This window comes from Triturus cristatus, chromosome 9, assembly GCF_964204655.1.
Source record: "Triturus cristatus chromosome 9, aTriCri1.1, whole genome shotgun sequence".
Taxonomy (NCBI): Eukaryota; Metazoa; Chordata; class Amphibia; order Caudata; family Salamandridae; genus Triturus; species Triturus cristatus.
The window spans coordinates 231,498,880-231,521,031 of record NC_140592.1 but is presented as its reverse complement, the minus strand read 5'-3'; the positions used below and the strand labels follow the sequence as shown (position 1 = coordinate 231,521,031).

General features: G+C 44.8%; 1 protein-coding gene across 1 annotated transcript in view; it reads left to right on the top strand.

The window, feature by feature from the left end:
* Positions 1 to 22,152, top strand: part of DNAH1 (dynein axonemal heavy chain 1) — a 1,256,292-nt gene that overhangs the window by 102,868 nt on the left and 1,131,272 nt on the right. Inside the window, exons 5-6 of the mRNA XM_085624793.1 lie at positions 2,677 to 2,833; positions 4,441 to 4,573. Of these exons, the coding sequence (XP_085480919.1) occupies positions 2,677 to 2,833; positions 4,441 to 4,573 (290 nt within the window). The remainder of the gene's footprint in view (positions 1 to 2,676; positions 2,834 to 4,440; positions 4,574 to 22,152) is intronic.

The following is a 22,152-nucleotide window of genomic DNA, read 5'->3' as shown; positions in this document are numbered from 1 at the left end:
TTCTAGTGAAGAATTGACAGTTGCAGTGCTATTTGCAACTGGGACACCAGTGGAATCCTTAGTTCATGTGAGTTGTGGGCCAATCAGTAAATGTAAGATGAGTTTTCTCACCGATCACAGAAGTACCACTAAGTAAAATATCTGGGGTCCACTGGCAAAATCCAAAACTACTTCTACAAGGGCAACCATTCAATGGCAATGCAGAGTACATTTTGAATCCTATGAACAGAAAAGACTAACAAAGATACAAAAAGCCCTAAAACTGGTAGGAAATGAATAAGGCTATTCATAATTTTACGTGCAATTGAAAAATATATTTGTCAGTTTCTATGGTCATTAATCATCTTTGTACCTTGATTTTCTTCTATGTAATAAAACCAATCATGTACTGAATGTCCAGTTATTCATTTAAGCCAAGTAAATATTTTTTAGGTGTTTGTAACTGGTCAGCTTCCTTGGTCTGCCTTGTTTAGATACGTAAAAATATATATCAGTCTTTATCAATGGATTGCTGCAATTTAGATTGGTCATTTTCTCAATAACGATTTTTTCCAGTTGATCCGCATTATTTTTTGACTGAATCTGACACTTCAGTGATCAGGGAACGATTCACCTTTTGAATAATTTACTGGCCAAAGCATCACTGGTACTGACATGCTAAGTGACGCCCCCAAAAATGTATTCAGATACATACTACATGTCAGCGCTGCATATTTCATTAATTCACATGTTGTTTCCATACCGGTCAGAATCATCGAAACGATCCAAGGCCTCAAAAACATATGACACAATTGAATTCCCCTTAGTCCTTAAGGTTTTTTTCCCAGCCTTGAAATCTGGTTAAGCTCCACTTTTTATAATCTTTAAGAAAGCCTGGCTGGACCCAACTTACCTTTCCAATCTTACATCAATTAACTGTCTCACTTTCTTGGTATATTAATTGAGAAAGCAGCGCCCTCTGAAAAGTAAACCCATATCAATTCCCAGAAAGTGCCATTTGCTATCAAGGTGGCTTTGCTCCAGAGAGTGGCCTGCCTTCAAATGATAGACTATATTCTCCCCTTGCTTGCTGATTGTGATGCCCATATTTGGGGAATTTTTTTAATTCTTGGTGCCTTTTCATATACCCTTTTCTGTATCCTTGACACTCAGATGGGAACTCATTGGCCTGCTGAATTAATTCTCCTTCCTTTCTTAATGTTTTCAGAGTTAGGAAGTTATTGAGAGTTTGTTGGATGTGGGATATCATCCAAAATACGTGTATGTCCTGTCTGCCCTGTTGAGCGAATACATGGCTGAACACTATGTCTTATAGATTCATATCATTGTTAAACTGAAGTCATTACACTGCAACAAGTACCATGGTGTACTTTTCACACATTGTCTTGGAGTGTGAACAATAGTCCAAAATTATGTGAATCTTTGAAGGATGTGAACGTTGGATTTTTGTGCAACAGATCAGAAATATAATTGTTTGCTACACACAGGAGACAGGGTGTGATAGGAAGTGACCTAGATGATTGTCCTGTACACTGTTGATAACACAGACTATCCTGTTGCAAAGTGAGAAGTCAGTAGTCTTTCCTGCCGCATCCAGTATTGCCAATAATTTATTTTACTTCATAGAGTGTAGGCCTGCTGCACTTTGTTAAAGAAAAAGGTATTCATTTAACATTTGATAGCCTATCTATCAATCGGCCGGTGTGGAGAAGGCACTGCTTCTACAGATATGCTACAAAATCTATAGTTGCTTGGCCGTGTAGTGGTTAGTTGTCATTGACAGTGGCTGTAGCCTGCATGTCGAGCTGATGCATGTGAAAAATGACTGTGGTGGCATATGCTCTCATTCCTTTCCCTAAGAGTTCCCCATCCTACTCCTCTCTGTGACATGGCCCTTTTCTTCTTCACCCCTCCCCTAAGTGTCTATGCCACTTCCCATTGGCTTGGTTAACTCCTCACCCGTGTGACACAGGCTTCAGCCTGACAAACAGTTTAAATGTGAATACAAAAAATGTACCTCAAAGACGAGTTCATTTCTTGGGCTCAATCCACAGTTGTAGTCATTGATGAGGTGGGAGTTTTATCACAACAGGTCAGGGACATTTCCACCGTTTTCTGTTGAGGTTGCAATGGGGGGAATGGCAGGGTTGTTAAGGAGGGATATCCGTAGAAATACCATCAGACCACCCACCCCTCCCCCTTATTTATGTGGCCATACTATTTCAGCCAGCATTACAGCTGTCAAATGGATATTTCTGAAGACAGAGTGGATGGTCACTCAGTCCTTGACAATATCTCTCTATAATGCCCTCAAAATAGGGATGCAGTTCTCAGAGAATGGTACAGAACACAGTGTTCTGTGTGTGTATGATGTCCTGTTTGTGCCCTTCTCAAACAAAGGCCCAAAGACTATGTATGCAGTTAATACAGTTGTTTACCATTCTTGAGTACATTGTCTGTGATACACACTGTTCTGGTATATGCTGTGAAAAAGAGACCATTTGATAAACGTTGTTAAAATATGTGTCAGTTGAACTGTTTCAGTGCAATCATGGGTGTTTGGTAAATTAAACATTTGACTTTTGCGCACTAGCTTATTAAACACTTGATCTTTAGTACTACATTTAAAACTTTACATTTTGAATATGATTATGAATTCCTTGGTTCTCTATACAGAAGGAGGAGGCTATTCTTGAGTATGGATATCGCTCAGCTCTTAGCTCAAGAAGGTATAGATTCCAATCAACTAATGCCGCGTCATCCAGATCCAGCTAATCCACCAACCATTGAAAACAAGACAGGACCACCTTTGAACACCTACCTTCCCCTCGAGGTAAGACTGAAAGACATCTCCGTGAATACATTCTCATCTCCAAATGTATTATAGGCCACTGTTACCCATCAGCATTTTCTGAGAAAAATGTTACTCTGTCTTGCCTCTAAAGATGACACTACATTGAACACGGAGGTAAAGCAGAGGTAAAACAAAGGGCCTTCCCTTAGAGGAGTTGTACTCATCTACCTAACACCCAGCCTGTCAGCAGAGTAAAGCACCAAGGCCCAGCTGCCTATCCTCCGCTAGGAATACAGTGCCCCATTGCTTTTTTCCAGAAAATGATCAGCACACACTAATTCATTAAATCAGGTCTACAAGAAAACATATTATTCGACATATGCGATGGAATTTTAAAAGATTCTTTATTCTTTAAGTCTTCACAAGGTAGCCCCATTGCTTGTCTAACCTCTTCAAGAGATAAGACTAGTGGCAGTTGTACAGCGTTTCCTTAAGTAAACTAGTAAAGACATATTTGAATCTTGATGCCATTGGACAGAAGACTGGAGGTGACTTTATGAAACCTGTGAGAGAGAAAAAACACTGCATGCCTCAACATTACTTTCACGTAGGAACAACAAGACAACAGTGCATTTCCCTATACAGATTTTTCCCTACCAGTGGTAATCCAGAACAACTCATCTAAAACCAACCCCAGAATGAATTCAGATTAACTTCTAATTGCATCTAGATCCACCCTCTGTAGATATATAAATATAAAGTGTTTCATCAAAACGTCCCTGTTGTCAGAATACAGGACTGTTCTACCAATTTGCGTTCATTACAGTTGAGGCTACAGCATATCTCTACCAAGCCACATTCAACTAGAGATTACTTAGGTGTAACATCTACTAAACTATGTTAGAAACAAGTGGACATGGTTTCTCTCTCTAGATGTGAAAATACCTGCCTAACCTACGATCTATTAAAATGGAGATAACCAGACAAATATATTAAGATGAGTTTTCACAATGTAGCGCCTCACAACAACAGTCCCACTCAGTGATTAGTACTTGGCATAAAAACTACCAATCTTACTGTACAGATCAGACTGAACCACATAACTTCCAACATAATAGAACAAGACAGCATTCTACACCCGCCAACATTTCTATAGAAGTATGACCTTGTGACACCCATACTTAATTTCACATTATTCCTGCAATATACCAGTCTTCTTCACTATTACTACTTCTACTACTACTAATAATATTAATAATAATAATTCTCATCATCATAGTAGTGGCCATTTTTTTAGATATCCATTCATACTGTACTTCTGGCCATTTCTTAAGGCTATAACAGGTTTTACTATTGACCAGTTTAATGGCACCCAATGTACTGACCTTTGGAGGATGGAAGGCTAAATCTGCCTTTTGAATTGTGACCTGCCAATCTCTGCATGTTTCAATGGTAGCCTGTCAACTCATTGACAGTCCAGTTCTACATCCTGCAACTGATACCTTTTGTTGGGTTATTGGCCATCAGCTCACACTCCTGATTGTGCCATTTGTCCTGCGTTGTGTCATACAAGCACAACTGATATTGTGCGATTATTCAGTTTGATTTCTACTAACTCTTATTTTCTTTGATTTCACTCTTTTTAGGTGTTTGATGATGAGGAGTTTGAAGTCCGCACACCATCTGAATGGCTTGGTCTGGGGTATGAGACAAGTTTTAGTGACAGGAAGCCAATTCCAGCCAAGGCTCTACTTCCCACGAATGATGTTTTGGGGCATGGTAAGCTCCAATCTCTTCATTTTTCTTTTTACGAGCTAGTGGTTAGGGGCAATTAATTAATCATTGCATTCCCCTATATAGGAGGGGTTGGAGTAGTTAATTAAGAGATGAGTTTTCAGAAAAATGGCAGAAAGCGTAGGTTAGAAATAAAGAGAGACAGGATTTGAAGCTGCATGTAAGAGTGGGTCGGTAGTATGGAGGCAGAGCTGTGGAATAATATTTTAAAATACTGCTTGTTACATTATTTTCTAATATAGATTAATAATATGCTTTGACTGCCCCCCGACTGGAGAAGAATGCCAAACCACGTTGATAAGTGATAGTACTCTTGATATTTTTAGACTTAGCCCTTTTGTTAAGGGTAAGTAATTAAAAGGTCAACTCAATCCACTCCAGTGGTAGTTTAAAAACACTGGACACTGCCTTTCAACCCTGGGCTCTACCTGCTATACCCCTATTTTTATTTTTTAGGTATTGATTTATATTAATATTTGAATGTGCTGTCCATCTTTTCTTTTGGCCTCAGTACGGTTTTAGTTTAACAATTTTGGTTAGGTCAAGTCTACTAGGTAGCACAGCTGTCTGGTTGTGAAAGGCATATTATGGGATTACCAAGAACATAGAGGGGATTGCAGCCTTCCATTGTATATACCCTTGGTTGGTTTTACTGTCACTCTCATTTGCCTGCTTCATAATAGATAGCCTTCCCAATTTACTTGTGTCCTTCCAATGCTCACTTTAAGGAAGCTACCTTTTTCTTTTGTTTTAAGCACTCCACTAGAGTGCATGTGTTTTCCAGCAGTCTCCCAGTATGCTTTTCATTCCACCTCTGTACTCTGTTGCTCTCTCTTGCCCGTGTGCTTCTCCACACCACCTCCGTAGTGTGCTCACCCATGTGAGCTTCTCTCCCAGCATAGCTTTCTCCCGCACATTTCCCTCAGTTCCATGTTGCTCTCTCTTGTCTGCTTGCTTTTCACAGTCCCCCACCCACTTACTTTGTGTCACCGCTTCCGATCCTCACCCTCTGTGTTGCTTCCACCAAAACCCACTTAAAAAAAGTAAATAAAATAATAAAAAATGCCTCTGTCATTTTGTAGATGCGCACATGCACCATAGGACTTTTTTGTATTCTTCTTTAGCCATGCTGTACAGTTTTGAGAATGCTGTACAGCATCTCTAAAATCCTTGCTAAAAAACAAGCACTAACAAAGACAATAGATCTCATCTTTGGGACTTTGCCAATAGGCCCGAAAGCACTGGGGAAGCAGCTAGCTATAGCTACTGGCCAGTGCTTGTTTTTTTTGTTTTGATTGCAGATTTTATTTTATACTTTTCATCATTTTTGCACTTCAGTCCTTCATTTTTCCTATTATCGTTTCAGTGCTGTTTTATTTCCTTTTTTATCAGTCAACTTATTTTATTCCTTATCTTGGATATTCAAGGATAATGGTGTTTGAAAGGGGAACACATGGTCATGTTCCTGACCTTACAATATTGGGATGGTATATTTGAAAAATTGTAGACCTACATGTCTAAGAAAAAGCAACACGCTTGTCAGGTAAGTTTAGGAACTACTGTATGCTCCCCATTTTCCTTCCCTTGGGAGAAGTAAGTTGTCTAGGACTCATGTCCATGCTTTGATAGATGATCCTGCATATCATTTCATAGTAATGTAATCTTTCCATTCCACCTAAAGATGCAGAAACATGTAATTTCACAAGGGACAAGGCACTCTAGCCTCCTCCCGTCTGCCCATTTCACTGCCTTTGATTTCCAAACTGGCACTTCATGATCAAGGGCACTAACCCTTCCCTTTGTAGTTCTGGCTTGATAACACAGTTGTCTGAAGACCCATTGTTTACTGTTTACATTTTGCATAGAGTGGGCTTTGGATTAACCCTCCTTTAACCATTGACTTGTTTGGGTTAGGCTCCTTAAGCCATTTTTGTGGGACACCATCAGTCAGATCTTGGATCAGGCCAGAGTAGCATACATCTGTACTTCATGCTGTTGGCTATTTGGTCAATCATCCTCCTTTCGGGAAAGTGGTTCAATTGCAATGCACAGGAAACCTTTATATTTGAAAAGTACACTCAATCATCACATCTTTGTCACATTCAGTTCTTTTTCTCTCACATGCATTATATATAAAAAGCAAACTTTCCGATGCATTCATTTCCAAGGAAAGCCTAGTAGTTTACACACACCTGAAATGTAAAATTCTGTCTCCTTCCCTTCCTCCATTTACAGCACAGCACGCTTCACCTACTCTGTCCCTCCCCTACATGCTCCCTTAAAAAGACTTTAGGTTGCAGAATTTTATCTCATAAGACTGTCTTTGTAAGTTTTTTTATACTCTTTTGATGGATGATTTTTTAGATCCCACTATGGAATTCCTCCTTTCCACATTCCATGCTAGAACTTGCCCTTTGTTTCCAGAGAAAAAGTGCAAATGCTCTTAGTTAAGAGCCTGCTTTTGTTAGAAAATTCACACTTTCATGTTTCACTGAGTTCGCAGCAAGCCCCTTGTCGCTTAAGTCCTCTGCTCTAACCTCTGTGCCTTTGGCTGGTAAAACATCAGGAGGAAGGAGCTGACGCATATAGGCTTACAGGGAGGAACGCACCGTGGCAAAAGTGCGACTACAGGTGGTCCGGAGCACTACTCCATGGGGCCGAGGACCCAACATTGGGGTACATAAGGGCCAAAAATACATGTGGTAGACATAGGTCACTCTTGGGTAGTTGGGTAGGGGCAGCCCAGTGCAGGTTTGCCACATTAGGATCCAGTATTCCCGTCCTGAGGAATGCCATGGACTCACTTGAGCCACAAGGCAGAAACATGTCAACAGTATAAGTGGTGATGAGGCACTAACTCCCTTTTCTGCCACAACTGGTTTTAACACCAAGGGTCATGTCTAATGATTAAAATAGTTTCTAGGATGCCACATTGGTTTTTAATACACTTTAATCACGGGTCCACTCTTGGGTAGAAGTGCCTCCCTGACTTCAGGTGAAGGCCTGCATTCCATTAAACTGGGTTTTTGAAGAGCGTGGATTGTCCTATGATGAAGCATTACACCTGGTGTGAGGACAACCCGTCACATTTTTGTGTATGTCCATCAACTCATATTGAGTAGGACTGTGAGGAGAAAAAAAAGCCTTTATAAACTTGGCCTATTGATTTTACATAGCTTTTGGTCAATGGTATTTCAGATTTATTTTGAGGATAGAATTATGTCTTTGAATGCACATGCACTATGCATTTGAATTCATAGGGTCTAATTCACATTGCCATTTTCTGGATTAACTTCAATTTACATGTGCAAGCGACTTGAAATGTGAGAGCAAGTTCACCTTTGACGAATTTACTCATTTATAACATTAATATTTTATGGTTTTTATTGTCTAATGTTACGCATCAGTAAATCTGTTTTTAGGCGTGGGGAAGTCTTGGTTTAAGATGCCCTCAAACATTTGACAACAAGTACATGCTTGTGTGTTTGGAAGGTTTTACTAAATTGTCCACGAGCTTCATCTACCCTAAAGATAGTCAGAGATTCACTCCTATCAAAGACTGGAGTAAATGCATTTTGACAATGGGAATAGGAAAGGTTTTTCCACAGGAAAAATGTTTTCGTAATAGAGACAAACTGTAGGAAAGTAGGATCTGCTTTTATGGTTACCCCCACTTTTTGCCTGGTGCTATGGTGTTTTTGCCTAGTCTGACTGGGATCCAGCTAATCAGGACCCCAGTCTCTGTGCTTTCTCCCCTAAATTGGTATGGTAAGTACTTAGGTACATCCCGGATTGTACCCTTATCAGTCCCTAGTATTTTGTACTGAGGTACCCAGGGCATAGGTTCACCAGGAGTCCCCCATGGGCTGAAGCATGCATTATCCCACCCATCGAGGACCACTCAAACTGTAACTATAGGCCTGCCATTGCAGCCTGTGTAAGCTGGTGATAGCACCACTTACGAAAGATATAGGTTTCTCTATATCTAAGGTCACTGCACTTAAGACCTATAAGTCACCCCTGAAGCAGGCCTTTCAATCCTGAAGGCAGGGGGCTCGGTTCTAAGTGTGAGGGTGCCCCCTGCATTAACATGACACCTCTACAGTTTTCAGATTCCATTCTCCCAGGCTGTAAGTGAATCAACCATTACGATACATAGAGTGGCCATGCGTCATTATGCGATGACCGTCTCTAAACTTGTTGTAACGAACCCTGTCATGTTTGGTATCAAAGATGTTGGAATCATACCCCCACACCGTAAACGGTGGGGGGAGGTATGATTCCATGCACATTAAAGCTCCTCTGGGAGGCCCTTAATGCTCCCGGTACCAGCCTTCTAGACCCGGACAGCACAACACAGCTGCTGTCGACCAGAGACATGATTTTGCCCTCCTGCTGCTGAGCCAAGCTTGAGTAGGGGAAGGCAGAACTATAGGTATCCTGTCACAGGGAGGTGTGACCACCTCCCACACAAGGTTTAGTGTATTGGGGCTGGGTGGGAGCGCTTGCCAGCACCACTCAGTCTGCTTGAAGGGCACATTTGGTGTCCTCCTTGCATAGTCCAGTTCAAACCAGCTCAGGAAGCCGTTGGCTTCCGCTCTGTGTAAAACTGGACAAAGGACATGGGAGTACTCTCCCCATTGTCCAACCCCTCCTCTGGGTGGGAACCCTGAATCGTCCCAACCCTTTTCTTAGGGTACATAAGGGCTTACCTGTGGGTGGGTCCTTAGATTCGTTGTGGGACAGTTTTAATTTCAAGACACCACATCTTCGCCCGTATGGGCAGTCTGGACTTTGGTCTGGGCTTCAAGGCTGCAACTAAGAAGACTCCTGCTCCTCCTGGTCTCCTCGCCCTGCTCGTCTGCTGCAACGTCCATGCCTGTGCTTCATACAGGAACCTTCCGAGGCCTGTGGGCATCCAAGACACCTGAAGGAATCTCCCTTAACATGAAGGAGCTACTTCCCTGCATCTGCAGGCACCGCAACTAAGCTGACTGGTTTGCTGATCCTGGGCTCCCACGGACTCTGAAAGGCTCAGCAACAGATGTGGTGGTTCTTCACATCCCTCGAGGCCTGCTCTGCCCTCTCAACAACATATCACAGGTCTATTTTGACACAAGCACTCTTTTTTGCAAATTCTATGTCTTTCATCTCCGATTTCATTTTTCATTGGATACTGTTTCCTTCTTTTCATGGGTAAGAAAGTTACCGTTGATGAGAAACGTGGGCAAACTGGTGAGTACCTACCAGCAGCTCCCTTGGTGATGCTTATGGAGGTACTTTCTCACCTTTCACACACTTTTTGTACACACCTTTGAGTGGGGTTACAATATGGGGTGGACTGATAAACACATTAAATAAGCTTTTTGGGACATTTAGGTCTGGAAACAAGTGGCAATTGATAAAAGCCAGCGGTTGGGTGGAGAGATGAGTATCCTGCTCCCAGGATTTGAATAAGTTGTAGGGTTTCCCTAACAGTCAGGTCTATTCAGTAGAGTGTTGCTTTTGAGTGGAGGGTGACCTGATTGTAATTTTCCCTCTTTTGATTCTCAATGTAGTTGGATTGGTTACTCTGTCAAAACGGTGACGATATCCCCTCCACTGAAATATAAATCCCATTATATCCTACGGGATTTATATTTCGGTGGATGGGATATCCGTCACTGTTGTGACGGAGTGACCCGTCTGCCAAGGTTTAAACAGGCCCTTACTCTCCTCATTAACAGGAGTACATCTCTAAGTGTTTTCAGGGTGGGGATGGGTCTTAGAAAAGATTGAAAATATTTACTGACTCATTGGCTTGAGGGTGTTACCAAACTTTCCATTGCATCTCTCTCATTGGACAACCATGCCACACCCTTGGGAGAAAATGACTCGCGTGTAATATTACACTAATATGGGCCATTATTGTGGATGAGTAAGTCCCTTATGAGTGCAAAGACACCTAAAGCAAATTTGCTCTTGTACATCAAGACATTGGAGCTTACAATTTAACATTACAGGTGCTGATGGCTTTGTGAATCAATCACTAAACTTTCAATGAAGCCTAATTTAAAAGTGGTGCAGGATAAAAATTCATCATTCTAGCCTGGACATCAGACCGTTACACGTTCTTTTATGTTATTTGGTGCTTTATTAAAAGGAAGATCAAAGGATCCACTGTTGCAGAAAGTTTCAAGTTGCAAAATCAGAGCACCCTCAAGGTGATGTTGCGCCTCTCCTTACAGATGGACTCTTTTTGTTTTTACTGTTTCAAAAATCATAACGGAGTTCCATTTGAAACATCTCATTAATAGAGCTCAGGAAGGACAAGAAGGTAGAGTCCCCCACGTGTAACCAGAGAGTGTCTTATTTTACCACTCTGAAATCAGTCTTGCAGGAGTCAGTGAGGCTTCATTTCCTCACTGCAGGAGTCATTTCTGCAGAAAACGTAGAGAAGGACATGAGTGGGGCGGAGGGCAGAAGGGGAGCAGTCCTCTGTCAGAAGCTGGAGTGTGCTGTCATGTTATTAAATGATCAGCATCCTTCGATCTAGTGCTGCTCACAAATCTGGTCAAGCTATACCTTCATAATGTTCTTTTTGGGCCCTCTCTGCTAAGTGGTGGCACTCTTAAATTGTATTTTTTATTTTTATTTAATTTATTTAATTTATAAACTTTTGTATAGTGTGAACATGATCCTAGAGGGCATCAGAGCACTTTACATGAGAGGAAGGCAGGATATAATTGTGAAAGCATAAACTCATCACATATATGAACAGAGAATAGTAAGTTTGACATCTATAGAAGATCATCAATGTAGTAGTCATACACCATACAGTAATAGCAGGCAGAGATACAGTCAACAAAACATAAGGTGTTATCAATAGAGCATAAGGTGATTATCTTAGGGCAGAAACTTGTTCATCAGAAGAGTTTCCACTTCTTTTTTTGAAGGAGGAGGTAGACAAGATTAGGCGGACATCTGACGGCAGAGAGTTCCATATCTTCGGGGTGATACCCGAGAAGGCTCTGTAGCATGTTTTCTTTTTGTGGAAAATCTGTGGTTTCAGTAGTAGGGAGTTCGCACTTTCTGACGATCTACATCCCCCCACTAATTCTAGCTTTTGTGCCAAATATTTGGGGGTCTTGAAATGTAAGGCTTTATGAGTCATGCAAGCAATCTTTAGTTGTATTCTTGCGTCATAAGGGAGCTTGTTTAGTGCTTTTAGGGACGTCGATATGTGATCATTTCTTTTTTTCCAGAGTCTGGCAGCAGCGTTAAGGGAGGCCCTTAGCTGGGCCAGTTTATTTCTAGGAAGACCGCATAGAGTGGAACTTCCGCAGTCCAACCTGGGCAACACAATAACTTAGACTGCCAGCTTAAGGTCGTCCTGTGGGAGGAAGGGCTTAAGTTTCCTTAGAATACTCATCTGGTAATTTACTTCTTTGGTGGCATTACTGATATGATTCTGCATATTCAGTAATTTGTCAAATGCAATTCCCCAGGATCTAGCGGTGTCAATAATGTGAGGAGAACAGTTGAGGGCTGTTAGATGTTTCATCCAAAGGTTGATCTTGTGTGTGGTAAGGAGGAGTAATGAGGAGAAATTCCATTTTGGTAGTTTTGAGCTTGAGGTGGATGCCAGTGAGCCAGTTTTGAGTGTTCTGCAAAGGAGAGTTGAAGGAAATAATATCTTCTGGGGAGGAGATTTTCAGATACACTTGAGTGTCATCTGCAGACATGTGATAAAGAATGTTGACAAAATTCAAGGCCTCTGCAAGAGGTTCCAGAAATAAATTGAAAAGAATGGATGAAAGGGCGGAACACTGTGGTACCCCCAGAGTGACCATAGAAGGCTGAGAAAGGGATTGATTCACCCTGACTCTTTGGGTTCTGTTGTGGAGGAATGAAGTAAACCATTGCAGCACATGTCCTGATAGGCCCATCCTCTGTTCATGTAGGGTCAGTAAATTGTCGTGTTTAACAGTGTAGAAAGCAGAGGAAAGTCAAGCTGTATCAGAAGACATGATTCATTTGGTCTAGCATTTTTAATATGTCATTCAAGAAGTCAGTGAGTGCCGATTCCGTGCAGTGACCTTGATGAAATCCGGATTGGTGTTGGTCCAGGAGTTTGATGTTCTCTATGTGGTTGCAGATTTTGAATCTGCACGCATTTTTCTAGACATTTCGCCAGAGTGGGGATATTGGTGATGGGGCAGAAGTTGTTAAGATCTGAACAGTCTGCATTAGTTTTTTTTAGAATGGGGGTTACCTGCCCTACTTTTAGTCAGTCAGGTATAGTGCCTTGCCGTAGTGAGGCATTAACAATCTTAGACCGTAAGGGGAGAGTAGCAACTTTTATCTCCTTAAAGTTTGCTAGCAGTAGCAGGTCTATTAAGTGATTAGATGGGTTAACAGCTAGAAGAACGTTATAGATATCACTTTCATTGAGGGGAATGAAAGTGTGCCAGGAGGCATTGTTTTTGGGGACATCCCCATGGGGGACCAAACTGATCCGTGTCGTGGTAGGTGAGTGGTAACAAGTGCAGGGCAGCTGAAAGTAGTTTCCGCATTGAATGTAGGTCATTTTCGATGGTTTTAGTTTTTCCCAAGAAGGAGGCAAATTCCTCACAGTTTGGAGGAGTGATGGATCCAGTGGGTTTGGAGAGATAAGCGATTGTTGCTTGACAATTTCAAAAGGTTTTTTGGGTCGATTTCTGGCTTTGTTAAGCTGAGTTTAAAGAAGTTTGCCTTTGCATTTTTGATTTTCCTGTTGTATGTGTTCCTTACTGATCTTAGGCGTTTTAGATGTTCAGTGGATGCTATGGATCTCCAGGCTCTCTCTGCTAATCTTAGATTGTGTTTTTCGGAGTTTAGATTGTCATTGAACCAAGGTTTGGAGACTAGTGGAAATGTTTTTTTGTTGAAGGGGCAATAGAATCCAGGACATTCAATATAGTGGTTTGACCAGCCGCAGGGGATAATGGATTCCAATTTGATGTTGTTCATTTTAGAAATGATGAGGTCCAATATCTTACCCTTGTGTGTGGGACTGTCGCAGAATTGGATTAAATACACTTGAGGATCATCGTTGGATGTGATGACTTTCATGATTTGTTCAAGGAACGGCAGATTGTCTCCGGGGGGGGGGTGGTAGAATGTGTGTAGTTTGAAAATGAGACTGTTGTTGCTAGCGATGGTGATGCAAATATTTTCAAAGGTAGACAGAGTGACAGTTTCTGACTGGTATACACAGAGATTGTGTTCGGTGGATGCAGGCTATTCCACCACCTGGTTTCCTAGTTCTATCTAGTTTAGTTATGCCGTGGCTAGGGAGTACTAGTAAGTCTAAAATAGGAGGAGATGAGCTGATTAGCCAGGTTACTGTGAGGATAACGATATCAGGTGAACTAGCTGATCTGCAGTTTAGAAGTACGCATTTCAGTTGGCTAGTGGTAGGGACAGTGGCAGCCCGAGAGATGTTAATTCACTTGAGGTTGATGCTATTTACTGTTCTGTGATTGTGGCTGCATTCTCTGTAGGGGTTAGCCTGAATGGTTTGGATTTGACCCGGTAGGGCTTGTTAGTATCTATTGAGTGCGAGTAAGAGAGGAGGAGGTCGCGGATGTCACTGTCAGCTAGATCAGCATTCAGTCTCCTGGGATGAGAGGAGGCATTGTGGAAGGATATAGTTTTTGAGTGAAGATGATAGGAGTGTAGGTCATGGGAGAGATACATGCCTGTTTGGGAGTTGGTCCGATTCATCAAGGCACTATTGGGTCTATGTCTGGGCAGAAGCTGTTTGGTGATCTATGTCAGTTTCTGGAGTTCATACCTGAGGTGGAGCAGGTTAAGTGAGATCTCTTCAAGGCCTGCAACCCAGGCAGTGTGGTGACAGTTGGTTATGGGTTGTGGTGTGAGGTCCAGTAGAGGGAAGAGGCCACATGAGAGGCCTGGTTGAGAGGAAACTGCATTATTAAGGCCATGGGGTGTTTGTGGGTCAGGGAGGTCTTGCAGGGGGCCTGCTTGCATGGAGATGAGGCAGGGGTAGGAGGGAAGGTTGGGCGGGAAGAGAGCTTCAGGGCATAAGGGGGTACTGTGGGCATACCTGAGGGATCCTCGCAGAAGAGTTCACCTGACAGGAGATAGAGCAAATGAGGGGGTCCAGAGATGAAGGAATCTCTGTTTGCCCGAATAGGGGCTGGAGAAGCATGTGCTATGGGTTGGCAACTCACAAATGGATTCTTAAGCCCAACTGGGGACGAGGACTCTGACGTGGCTAGGTCAGGAGAGAAGGTGGGGTAGTAGTTGCTGGTGGCAGGGAGGTGCTGATTGACGTTTGGTGGTGTGTGAGAATGCCATCAGGGTAGCTGGGGTGATTTAGAAGGAGATGTGAATTATTTTCTTTTTTTAACTCTTTTCATTGATAATGTTGCGGGGATTCTGCTTATGCACAGAACTATGCGCAGGAAACCAGGACCTCAGTGAATTGCGGTGTACCAAAAACTCACCTCAGTACCCAGAACCCCTATCCGACTAGCATCAGTGTCTCATTCGTTCTCCGTATCATCTCGAAGCTACCAATGATTAGACAACCCAGAACAAACGACTTAGAGTACTCTCAGGAATGGTGGGAATCAGAAACACCTTTTCGTTATTATTCTCATATCAGTCCACAACAAGAGTAATCAGAGACACGGTAAAGTTTAAAATGTTTATTTTTAACTACGTGCTCTAAGATGCAGTACTTTGGCTAACATAGGCAGACAAATGATTAAAAATAAAACCATCAGCATTGTTACAATACAATAGAAAATGAAGGGAGAAATCATGTTATAAATGATAGTGGATTACAGCCACCCTCCCTTCACAAGAAAGCTAGTATTATGAAACTAATAGAAGGTCTCTAGGTTTGAATGGGGAACCCCATACCGTAAATATTAGCTTAGGTGAATCACATCAAAGGATCAGCTCTGCTCTGTGTCTGGAAAAGGTCTTCTCCAAAGTGTCTGAATCATGCATGCAAAATGCAATATTAAAGGCACCCGAGTTTCAGATATTTGCAGCTGTGTGTATGTTATGGCTAGAGCGTGGGCAGATCAACATGAATTCAAAAGCATACATAGTTATTTGACCTTGACGGCTTCTGTAAACAGTGTTCAGACTAAGGTCGCGGTGCACGTCTAGGGATGTGAACAACAGACCGTTCTCATGTGAAGAAAAAGTAAGCAAGCAGTGTCGTGTGCAAAAGCAGCAAAGTGACAAGATGGCGTTTTTACATAGCAATGTGTGTACATGGAACTCCGTCTCCACTACACACTCCCTTGATCGGACCACGAACAAAATAGGGAAGCAAAGTAGGAACGCAGAGTTCAAGTTCGATAGAGACCGAACCAAATTCATGTATTGCCAATCCATATAATTGGTAGTGACAGTTCGAAAAACTGCTAGAAAAAGGGAAAAAAACATATAACATCTTGCAAAGGCGTTACAGAGGCTAGTGCGGAGTAAAAACGAAAAAATGTAAACATATCGGGGTCGGATTATTGGAAGATGGACAACTCCCAAATTAATCCATTAGCGTGTAAGAACAATAAGTAGCAACAGCTTCCAAGAGGAAGTCATTATAATGTTCTGTAAAAGATTCCGCCATCCAGTCTAGCAAAGTAAATGAACATACATGTTCTTCGATAACTGGAGCCTCTAGCACAATCAGAGGACAACTTGCGTGTTCTTCAAGATAACTTCTCGCCAAGAAGTCATATGCTGCCGTATATATATCCCAATTCCCTAGGACTCCATGTGCCGCTCCACAGGCCATAATCCCGATGCCAGAACAGTCCAACTCATGAGCCACTAAGGGACTCATCAGTCGATCATAATCCGGGGAAGGAGACACCGAGTTGGACAGGCACAAATCCAGAGCCCATTCGAAAGGACAATCTAGGCAATGAAAAACAGGTTGCAAGCAAGTAAAATAGGAGAACCAGAAGGAAAATCCATAGGCTATGCTTAAAGTGGCCAGTGGTAATGTTCCATAGTATTCAAGCATCCGGTTACGAAGTTGAAGCAGCCGGGGCAGGCTGTCGTGTGATACATACTGTGCAGCCATTGCGCAGCAAGCAGCCTAACAGGAGCGCACAGGCCGTGAGGGCGAGAATCAACGGAAGCCCGTCGAAGACGATGGAAAAAATAGAATGAAAAAATGCCGGTATCACACCAAATATTGTTTGGAAGGAGGTCACGAGGCCGGAGCCCACAATTTTGAAAAAATGCACCAAGCCAGTTGTTGACCTTTTGTGAGACATTTACAATGTACGGGATTCCCACTAGCATCCCGCAGCATGCCTCATTATTTAAAAGCAAATAACTACTGTTAGCTAATAATGTAAAAGTGGCCATAATTGCTGGGACACTATTCCCCTTCAGAATGCAAGCTAAATTCGGTGCCTGAACGTTGCATGCGCCATGCAATTGGATGTGCCTACAGACTACTGAGTTATCCGGTGTCAAAGTTCATTCCTCTCCTTTCAAATAAACTTCTTTACCCTCTCTCACGCACCTTTATGTAAATGGAAGGGACCAAACTTCATGCAGGAAAGCAGTACCCAATGGTTCATATCTTCCTAGGGCATAATGTTCCATACACGAACTGAACTTAAACAATATGGTACGAAAAATCATCAGGTTTGAAGAACAATGAGACCATCAATCACTTTACATTGTGACATTCTTTGCCCAATTTCCCATACAATATAGCATTAAGTCTGTACAGTTAGGGTCATCTATAGTCCGTTATTCATTCACTGTTGTCCATTGATAGATCGTCGGTCGGCAAAGCACATATGTTACCTCTGAAGGCATTCCACTTTCCCCATACCCGTTTTCACTTTTTAGGGCACCCCCTGTGTATGTATACTGCTCTTTCGGCCACCATTGCCATATCCATATCCCCACTCCAGTCCCTTACAGTGGGAGTAGTTCGTGCTCCCCACTGTTTTGCAATGTTCCTTTTAGCTATTGTTATACCTAGTGTCGCCCAAGTTTGTGCTGCATTATTAAGGTCTGTGGCTTCCCAGATTTACAGACGACATCTCCTAGGCTCCGGTAGTACCGGGGCCCCACTGACATTCGTTATTGTGGACATCACTGCCTCCCAATATGTCATAATTTTCAGGAAACTCCCACAATGTATGGTAAAATGTACCCGTTGCCCCACACTGTCGTAGGCAGAGCTGACAGTCCGACCTTCCCGTTTTATTTAACGCTACCCTAGTGTAGTAAATCCGGTGTAGCACTTTGAGTTGGATTACACGTAGTTGTTTTTTTTTATAACACATTTTTTATTAGGTTATCTCGCAATATATAGGGGTCGCAGCCCCACCTTGGCCACAGCAATGTAGGTTTAATTTGTATCAATAACCATATTTCTAACAAATAACAACACCTACCAAACACGTAGGTGTCATAAACGATAAACTTACAGACAGGTTCCGGTCTCCAAATTTGTACAAGCGGTGCAATCATCATAGTGTGCCACATTAATATACTACTTACACATGTTTTAAAAACTCTCATTGGGGATATACCGATACAGAACAACACAACGAGACAATTCTCAGGGGTCCGATTCAGGCAGGGGGGAAGGTCAATACCGCGATAATACGCCCATCTGGTCCATATTTTGCGGTGTTTAGCGGGGCATCCACAGGCCTCGAAATCAGCCCCCATACATTTGTCCAGTTCAGTTTTCCATTTACTCAGGGTCGGGGGTGATGTTGCCTTTCACATTTGGGCTATATCTCTTTTGGCCACTGCGAGAGCTAAAAACAAGAGGTGTTGTTTATACCTATTCCCCCTATATCATCCGTGGAATGTAACAAGAAAAGGCGGGGGTCGAGCGGGAGATCCCAGGACAGCACCTTATGGAGACACGAGCGAATTCGGCGCCAAAATGGCTGTAACACTGAGCAGCTCCAAACCGTGTGTAGGAAGGTCCCCTCCTCCCCACCACACCTCAGGCATACAGGGGACTGAATAACCCCCATCCGCCATAGACGCACCCTAGTGTAATATGCGCGGTGTAGATATTTAAATTGGATAAGCCGAAAGCGCATGGACACCGCTGCACCCATAGGGCTGGCGATGGCTTTGGCCCAATCATCGTCAGTGAGGTCAGGTATGTCTGCCTGCCAAGCAAGCCTGGTCTTGTCCAGTGTGGTGGGTGAATGGGTTGTCAGTGTCTGATAGACCTGTTTGATCTTGTGAGGTCGTAGATCCCCTGTAAGCAGTCGCCCCTCCAATGGTTGAAACTCAGGGAGGGATTCTAATGTGTGGATCTGGGGACGAAGTGCGTGTCGGAGCTGAAGGAACTTATAGAATTGTGTTTTGTGTAAATCAAAATTGGTCTGTAATTGCTGAAAAGATTTCATGGTGGTGCCGCGCATTACATCGCCAAGAGTCGAAATCCTGACACGGTCCCACCCTTTGAACCCCTTTAATGCTGCTAAGGAGCGGAGATATGTGCCCTGCCATAAGGAGGTCATTTGAGTAAGCTTCCCCTTCCATCCCATCTGTCAGGTCTTGGCGCACCAGAGCTGTATCACCACTCTTCCGGCCGGTGGTAAGTGATCGAGGCGAACTGTGCTGTATAATAAATGAAGGAGCGGGACCTGATCCATAGCAGCATGTTCTGCCGAATATGGGGGATCCGTGGGGGGCAGTACCACCATTCGTTTATTACCATCACATGGGACGCTACATAATAGGCATAAACATCCGCTGCGGCGATCCCGCCTCAATATGTGGATTGTGAACATGTGCAGAGCGCCACTCTGACCGCCCCACCGTTCCACATGAATTTATTTTGTATGGCTGCTACTTGTGCGAACCATGTACGCGGAATGGGGTATGGGTAATTCTGGAGACGATATAAAATATGGGGCAGTGATACCATTTTTAAAATGGCTGTGCGCCCGTACAGAGAAAGAGGGAGAGAGGACCACACAGAGGTTTCGGGATTACACGTAGTTTTGACGAGATCGCCACCTCCCTCGGGGACGCCAGCGCCTCTTGCCAATCCGTCTCGTCCATTTTCCCCACCTCTTCCTGCCATCTCTCCGGTATGGAAAGTGTGGGGTCGGGGTGGTTATTAATGAGTTTCTGATATGTTAAGGACGTGGCTTTTTTGTGCATGTCCCCAAGTTATAGTAGACACATTAGCGCGCCACTACTCCGAGGTCTATACTCCAGCAGTCTCAATAGAGCAGGAAGAGGCAGAGTTGTTTCTCAAAGATATCCTCCTCCCTACGCTAGCAGAAGATGATGCCAAAATACTAGAGTCAGAGCTCACTACTGAGGAATTAACGTTGGCAAATAGGAAACATACAGTCGGGGAAAGCCCTGGGATCGAATGGCATTCCTATCGAACTATTTTAAAAATGCGCAAATACGCTCACCCCCTACCTATTGAATATGTACAATGCCAGCTTAGAAAGAGGTGAACTCCCTAAAGATCAGAGAACAGCAACGGTTGTGGCCATACATAGACCTGGGAAGCCAGCCCGGGACTGTGCTTCCTACAGACCCATCTCCCTAATCAACGCAGAAGCCAAGATCTTGGCCAATGTTTTAGCAAATAGACTTATACCCCACCTCACTACTTTGATTCACTCTGACCAGTGAGGGTTCATGCCTGGCAGGAACACAGCCCTAAACTTCAGGCGACTCCAGAGTGTACTAGGACGCAAACACATGATACAAGAAGAAGCCGTGCTATTGTCCCTGGACGCCCATATGGCCTTTGATACGGTAGAGTGGCCATTCCTATTTACAGTCCTCACACGGTTTTGTTTTGGACCTAGATTCTGCTCATGAGTGAGGTTACTCTAGGGGGCGTGGCCAAGCCAGCCACGATGGCGGTCATGCAGTGCTGAGGCTCCGTGACCGGGCGCCAATTCATAGCGTCTCGGAGCGTCGCAACGGGTGCTTGACGACCCAGGGACCACCGGAAGGCACCTGCAAGGCAGAGCAGTCCCGATGGGCGCCCGAACGCGTCAGGAGCAGTAGTGCCGAGGCTTCTCCCGGACAGAGAAGCTAGTGCCGCAGCCCGCGACCCAAGATGGCGCCGGGGCTTCCCTGCTAGAGAAAGAGGACGGAGCGGGGCAGGACACTGGGGACGCCAGCACACTGTGCTCTCCTCACACGGCGGCCCGGACACGGGCAGCCAACGGCAACTCCGAGGATTTCGGAACGGAGCGCTCTGGGGCAGTGGATCATCGCCGCCACACACAGATCCGCCATCTTGGCTACCGAGAGCCCGCAGTGAGCCGGGATTGGACGTTGGCGTCGCCGCCGGGGACCCCAGGTACCCCCCATACCTGACTCCTGGGGAAGTGGAGAGGGGGTGCTGGGATCCGGCGGGAGCAGCGCGACCCAGTGATTTCCTGGCCCTCTCACGCGCTGCCTGCCTGCCTGACCTCAACATGGCCGCGAAAAGGACACTGGCATCTCTCCTGCACCACTGGTGAGGCCTTCGCCTTTGCCTCAGTGACTGTCACGCCAGCGCCCCCCTCGGCAGCGCCCGGGGGGGGGGGGGGTGTGCTCCCGGACGGCCCGTCCGCCATCTTCCCAACGCGGACCACCTGAGAGCCCCCTGGGGCCCCGGAAGACCCTAGAGATCGGGGGGGGACCGGCGCGACGAGCCGCACCAGCGCAAGGCGGCGACGAGCCCTGCTCCCGGCGGGGGACGCCCCGGACGCCGGGCGCTGTTCAAGCTTCCCCCGCCGCAGGCCTCACTGGCTACTCTCTGGGTTGCTGCGGGGGTTTCACCTCTGTTGTGGGCCTCTGGACCGGACTTGGTTGATGCGGATACTGCAGGGATCCCCCGGGAGTCCGGCGGAGGGTGCCGCCAAATCTCATGGACGACGAACGTGATCTCCCACCCAAACCATCGGACACAGGCGAGCTACCCGTATAGGTGGTAGGCAATTGGGGGCGTTGTGCAGGGGGTTGCTGCGATCTACCACCGGGGGCCCCGGCACCCTATCAGTGGAGGGAGCCCCAGGATACCGCCTCGAGCTGCCGCTCCCCGGCACCGCTCTTTCGTGGTCCTTCATCACCGTGCCCTTCCTCCTCCCACGGACCCCTGGCACCGCAGCAAGCTCTCGAGGCCTGATCAGCGACACCGACCTTTTACGCCCCAGGTGGAGACAGGATGGGGAAATCAAGGCCCGCGCCACACAAGGCGGTCCCGGAGACAGCCCCGGAGAACATGCCAAAAACCTCGACCTGGTCTCCCAGCACAGCGTCCTCCACGGACCTCTCAATTTCGGACAAGCTGGACAAGGTCCTGGCCGCCATTGAACTATCCCGTCTGTCCATGGAGGAACGGCTTGTTACCCTAGCGACGGATGTCAACCTTCTCTGCGATGACCACCGGAAACTGGCTGACCGGGTGCACACGGAGGAACGGACGATGGCGGAAATACAGCCAAAGCTGAAAGAACATCAGATGACACTCCAGGGGGTCCTCACCCGTCTGACCGCGGTGGAGGAGCGCGCTACCGACTTGGAAGGTCGCT